At 43.0% G+C, this 6,725-nt stretch overlaps 1 protein-coding gene across 2 annotated transcripts in view; it reads right to left on the reverse strand.

Annotated features, from left to right (window-relative positions):
- LOC126381661 (protein son of sevenless) overlaps positions 1-6,349 on the reverse strand; it is a 51,432-nt gene extending 45,083 nt beyond the window's left edge. For both annotated transcript variants that reach the window (XR_007568911.1, XM_050031119.1), the window contains exons 1-6: positions 6,001-6,349; positions 3,993-4,112; positions 3,295-3,432; positions 2,111-2,287; positions 774-980; positions 150-279 (exon numbers count right to left, since the gene is read on the reverse strand). Coding sequence is in view for 1 of the 2 variants with exons in the window: in XM_050031119.1 (XP_049887076.1) it covers positions 150-279; positions 774-980; positions 2,111-2,287; positions 3,295-3,432; positions 3,993-4,112; positions 6,001-6,096 (868 nt within the window). In the remaining variant the exon portion in view is untranslated. The remainder of the gene's footprint in view (positions 1-149; positions 280-773; positions 981-2,110; positions 2,288-3,294; positions 3,433-3,992; positions 4,113-6,000) is intronic.
- Positions 6,350-6,725: the final 376 nt, after the last annotated feature.

Below are 6,725 nucleotides of genomic sequence, written 5' to 3' on the forward strand. Positions count from 1 at the left end.
GCACGGAGGAGCTCGAGATGAAAACTTTTCTTTGTGGTCACCCATCCTATGACCGGCCTTACGGTTATTTAATACCTCTTAAAATATTTTATTGACGGTGCGGTCCCGGGTTCGAACCGGCGCTCCCCATTACGACAGTCCAAGCTTACCTTCGAAGCAACTGCCGATGTATGGCGTGGGCGAGTCCTGGGCCATCTCGCAGGCGTCCTCCAGATTACCCAGGAGAGTCACCGTCAACTCATAGATGTCCACAATGTTACCGAATATCAACGTTATTGCCTGCAACAATTCAAATTCAAATTCTAGAAAACCTTCAGTAGGTAACATAGTTGTTACACTGTGAATTTGACATGTCGTGGTCAGATCGTAGAATTGATCATTTTATGACGAAATTTATAATAAACTGCCTAACATATTAAAAGAAGAAAAAAGTGACAAAATCTTTTTTAAAAAAAATAAAAGAACTTCTAATTAATAATTGTTACTACAGCACTAGTGAATATCTTAATGATACTGATGTTACTATTTGTAAAGCTTACTTCTCTCTTTTAAACTTCTATTTTGTTGTGCCCGAAAGGATCTATGATGTGAAACTCGTGTAACGTAACTTACAAACTTGTACACCATCATAGTATGCAAATAAAGAATATTGAATATTGATCGACCATTTCATGAAATGGCCCTTTAATTTCCCTAAAAATAAATAAATAAATGACCGTAACAAAGCGCTCCCCATATGCCCAGCCAAGTAGAACGCCACTACAAACACTCACCCGACTATCTTTATCCAGTATCTTCTCTAGTTCGTCTTTGAACACGCGGATGATCAGGTTCAGCTCTCTGAGGAAGTGTCTCTCGTCGGTGAGGAGGTCTCTCACCAGCTCAGCGTACGTGAGGGACCCCCGTCTTCTCCTCTCGCTGCCTCCCCCACTGTCTGCCAGCGCCAGCTCCGAGTCTTGGTAGAACATGTCCATTAGAACCTGAAATAATAAAAAAAAAACAATAATTACCAAAATTGTCGGACGACGCTCAGTGGGTAGGCCCGCTACAAAGTGGACCGACGATCTGGTGAAGGTCGCGGGAAGCCGCTGGATGCGGGCAGCGCAGGACCGATCGTCGTGGAGATCCTTGGAGGAAGCCTATGCCCAGCAGTGGGCGTCGTACGGCTGACGATGATAATGACCAAGATTAAAACATAAAACCATCAGCCGCTGCAGCCGCAGCCGCAGTGGAGCAGCGTGGTGGAGTATGCTCCATAGGCCCTCCGGTTGATTGAGGGGAAGCCTGTGCCCGGCAGTGGGACGTATATACGCTGTTTATGTTTTATGTTAAAACACATAATACCGGGTTCTTACCGCGTTATTATCAGAAATATAAGATCAATTGAGGAGCTCGGTGGCGCAGCGGTAAACGCGCTCGGTCTGCGATTGTTGAAGTTAAGCAACTTTCGCAAAGGCCGGTCATAGGATGGGTGACCACAAAAAAAAAATATTCATCTCGAGGTTAAGTTAAGCCGTTGGTCCCGGCTGCATTAGCAGTCGTTAATAACCATCAATCCGCACTGGGCCCGCGTGGTGGTTTAAGGCCCGATCTACCTATCCGTCCATAGGGAAGGCCCGTGCCCTAGCAGTGGGGACGTTAATGGGCTGATGATGATAAGATCAAAAAACCACCAAGAGACAAGGGAAAGAGAGAGAGAGAGAAGAGAGAGAGAGAGGAAGGGAGGGGAAAGGGGGGAGGGAGTGAGAGGGAGGGGTCAAGAGAGAGATCGGGAGTCTAATATGCCTGATAATAACGCAGTTCTTCTTATCGTGTGAGTTGTGAGGTGGAATACCAGCTTCATCAACCCTGGTGTCAGAGTTATGATTGAGCCGCCAAAGGCCCCTAACATGAATCATGTAACGACTACGAACTTACATCAGTAAGTAGTAACCGGGACCAATGTCTTAACGTGCCTTCCTAAGCACGGATCATGCAAATTATTAGCATGAATGGATGAACGATCAACAATAAACTTTCGATAAAAAATAACTGTGTGGCTGTTGAACAAAGCTCGCGATATACGTCGCGACGCGCGCGATAGCGTAACAATCGTTTTGTCGCAACCTACCTTATCAGCGCACATGGCAGTCTTAATGTCTCTGCTGGTAACGGTTTCGTAGCCAGACTTCTGTGAGATCTTCTTCACGAAGTTGCCGGCCAATTTGAGGATGTCTGCGGACACGTACTCCAGTATCGCTGTGATGAAGACCGAGACGGACATGTCGATTTTGTAGAGTAGGACCTCCTGGGAACAGTCAAATAGGAAAACATTATACCGAGGTAGGCAGGGCGTTAGTGACACCGTAACGAAAACTTTGGGGAATGATCTCAGATGATGTGAAAATTTAAGTGTTTTTTATTTTCAGTTCTGTACCTTTGCGTCCACACTGGGCGCCATCCCACTCGCATCACACAAGAGTCATCATCATCACCAGCCCATTAACGTCCCCACTGCTGGGGCACGGGCCTTCCCTATGGATGGATAGGTAGATCGGGCCTTAAATCACCACGCGGGCCCAATGCGGATTGGTGGTTATTAACGACTGCTAATGCAATCGGGACCAACGGCTTAACGTGCCTTCCGAAGCACGGAGGAGTTCGAGATGAAAACTTTTTTTTTGTGGTCACCCATCCTATGACCGGCCTTTGCGAAAGTTGCTCAACTTCAACAATCGCAGACCGAGCGCGTTTACCGCTGCGCCACCGAGCAAGAGTCATGACGTTCTGTCAAACTACCACAACGTCATACTTCGTCTATGGACCCTAACATGGGACCATATTTTTACCAGATTCTGTGGGCTGTATTAAAATACAGTTTACTTATAGCTAAGAGATATTTTGCATATGATGTTTAATAAGAAATCAACTGCCCTATTTTTCCCTAAAAAAGTAGCATGGAGAATGCTACACCGACAAGAGCGTGGCTCTTAAATCAGTGTGACAAACAGTAGATCAATGCAGCACAAGAAAAATAGAAGTGCCGCGGTAAAAGTTATCATTACAATAAAAATATGAACTTAATGTTGTTCCCTTATCACCATAAGGTTTATCATATCCAGCTTACGACATCGTATCAACAGTGGCTGCAAGTTGTCTTATATAACTTGGGGCTCTGCCCACCCCATTAGGGATTACGGGCGTGAGTTTATGTATGTATGTGTTAATGTTGGAGTTGCCAACAGGAACGCAGCCTGGAAAGTCCGTCATTGTCCTTTGGATACGAAGCCATTGAAACCCAGTGAAGGTACCCACCTTCTGCAGCAGGTGGTGTATCTTGTCTAGCGGCAGCAGGGCGCGACGGCGGCGACTGGCGGCTGCGTCCCGCGCGTCGCTGAGTGCCCACTTGTCCAGCGGAGTCGGGAAGGTCCGCGCCACGCGCTCCTCCACATCCTGAAAGCAATCAAAATCAGAATCATTTATTCAACATAATTATCATGGATAAACTTGTTGCAGGTCAATGTAACATTTTTGAATTTACGTCATTTCGCAACGTGTTATGGCTGAGGAGAAGAAATGACAAGAAACTGCAACAGCAACACATCTTTTAAATCAATGAGGGTACATTACAAGTTATTTAATAACTAAAGGAACACATTCAATACCAGACATTTTTATCATTTAGGTAATAATTAATTTTATAAGCTTTTTTACATAAAGTGAACTTCAAACACACTTTATTGCACAGAACTTAATTTTAACAAGCAGACACCCTCCAGCACGCTTGCCTCTCACTTTGAGGTCGCAGCTTCACCAGCACAGGCCTAAACCAATAATTGTCGAATTTTTCCAATTCATGTTTGAACCATAAATGATTATCACGTGCTTATTTATCAACACCTACACTATTAAAGACCTTCACGAAGCCACAGACAATTCTGTAAGCGTGGCCAATTATTGGTCAGCAAAAATTTTATATCGATCGCCATCGTCTCGCAAAGAAGAAGACCAACCTGGACACAGAGCGGGGAGGGGGCGGCGCACAGCATGGCCAAGAGGCGGAGGCACAGCGACTCCACGTACACCAGCGCGCTCTCCTCCGCGCATAGCGTCGGGTGTACGCCTTCCAGCACCTGCAACACATCACATACACATAAACATATATGTCCCACAGCTGGGCACAGGCCTCCCCTCAATCAACCGGAGGGGGTATGGAGCATACTCCACCACGCTGCTCCACTGCGGGTTGGTGGAGGTGTTTTTACAGCTAATAGCCGGGACCAACGGCTTAACGTGCCCTCCGAAGGACGGAATCATCTTACTTTTTCGGACAATCAGGTGATTCAAGCCTGAAAAGTCCTTACCAAACAAAGGACAGTCTCACAAAGTGATTTTGACAATGTCCCCATCGGGAATCGAACCCGGACCTCCAGATCGTGAGCCTAACGCTCTAACCACTAGACCATGGAGGCTACAACACGTCACAACAAATCAAAAAAATAATAATATCGAAAAATGCGCGTTGGGGCCTCCCAACCTCTTTCCTATTCCGTGCTGTTACCCGTAGGAGTGGGTAAGTTTCACACTCAGAAATCAGAATCATTTGTTCAACATAATTATCATGGCTAAAATTGATGAACGTCAACATAACATTTTTGAATAATACGTCATTTATCAAGGTGTTATGGCTGAGAAGAAATGACAAGAAACTGCAACAGCAACACATCTTTTAAATCAATGAGAGTATACTTCACAAGTTATTTAATAACTAGAGGACCACATTTAATACCAGACATTTTTATAATTTAAGTAATCATTAAACTTATAAGAAGCTTTTTTACATAAAGTAAGCTTCACATGAGCTTTAAAATTTATGGAACACACATCAATTTTAGGCAGAAATTTTAAAAACCCTCACAAAATTTTATATTGGCCTGACAGAATAAAGTTGACAGCACACGTCAAACGGGTTGCATATGAGCAAGATGCCTTTTTTATTCACCCATTTATTATGGGTTATTCATTCATTTCAGGGACTGTAACCTGGAACCTGACAGAGGGCAGCAGTAACTGTCAGTACTATTCAGAGGCGAAGGACAGGAGTCCTAGTATGGCTTTGTAATAGACTACTCTGGGCGCCATCCCACACGCGTCAGACAGAGTACTGCGGGGCGGAAGGCGAGAGGGAAACCACTGCCCTATTTTTCCCTAAACAAAACTTAAACAAGTAGCTTGGAAAATGCTGCACCGACAAGAGTGTGGATTACTTTTACTACCAATATGTACCACATTCTTTTGCAATAAACGAATTTGAATTTGAGAAGCCAGTCTAAGACAATAAAAAAGCTTTCTCATTTTATTTTTCAACTTGTGTTCGAATTTTATTTATGAATTAACTAACAATGAGTACGATGTTTGACCACTTTTATTGATGATGTCACAGGACAGTACTTCCATACAAACTCCAAGGGAAACTTCCGCTTTGATTATTCGTAAAAAGTATCTTATTTGACTAGGTTGTCAAGTAGCCAACTTTGTATCAGAATTGAGTTCATAGGTCCTTCTGATTACTTATGTCTACCCAGCACAACAGGGTTTATGGGCGTAAATAGTCACGCCAAATTCCTTACAGCGTGGACACGATACAAATCACGCATAAGGTAAATTCAATACTATTTACATTTCTGTACCAATAATGCAACGTCAAAACAAGCATAGTACGCAACAAATCGTGCACTACGCCTCGTAAATACCTCCCTAACGACAGCTACGCTTTATTTACTAAACATTACATCACTTCAATCGGATTTCTGACTGATAAGCCGAAACCTTGACTTTCTCTTACCAAAAGCTTGCGCCTTCAAAACTGATGTTTACTTTATAAAATTTTCGCTAATATGAATTTAAAAGACAATTTTGGGATCAAAAAGAAGCATTTGGAGGTGTTAGAGCAATAATTGTGGAGGGAAAAAAATTAATGTTAGGAAAATAAAGGCGCAATGTTGACGTATTACAACGAACCTTTCGTAGTGAATTGACGAACAAGCCGCGCCATTTCTCCGCGTTCTCTGGGTCCTGGAAGTCGTAGCCGCGACTCTCCTCCACGGTCGGCAGCATTTTGACCAACAACCCCGCTCCGAACTCATGTAAACAGAGTCCTGATATCACACCGACACAGCACACCGACCCGTCCCGTAACCCATTACGTTTATTTTGGAAACTTGACAGCTTCCCCACTTGTTAAACTCACAAGGTATAACTTATACACTTGTTTGCCGAAATAGAAGGCGAAATAGACGATTGCGTTAACTATAGAAGAGATAAATTGAAAAAAATTACACTTCCAATTCTTTTGATCGGCAAAGCGACGCCATTTTCAATCTTCAATGTACTATCGGTTTGTTTTCTATGCACGTTTTTTTTGTGTCTCCTGTCCGATTCTATCTAAGATCACAAAATCTGCGGATTAGAAAAAAAAGGTGCCAAATCAAAAATTAAATTCATATGAAAATGTAATATTTTGAGGTGGATTCGGACTGCATTGGAAAGAATCTTTGTTTTCGTTGAAATGTTTTCCAATATTTCAAAAAATTGACAAACGACAGCACTTCGCGCAAGTTTGATAAAGTGAAAATCAATACAATTTTATGACGATAATTTGTTGTCTGTTTGATTTTGATTGAAGTAAACTGAATATTCTAATTTCTCCAGGGTATTCTTAGGACTCGTATTCACATGTTTTATTC

The sequence above is a fragment of the Pectinophora gossypiella genome, unplaced genomic scaffold (assembly GCF_024362695.1).
Source record: "Pectinophora gossypiella unplaced genomic scaffold, ilPecGoss1.1 Pgos_76, whole genome shotgun sequence".
Taxonomy (NCBI): Eukaryota; Metazoa; Arthropoda; class Insecta; order Lepidoptera; family Gelechiidae; genus Pectinophora; species Pectinophora gossypiella.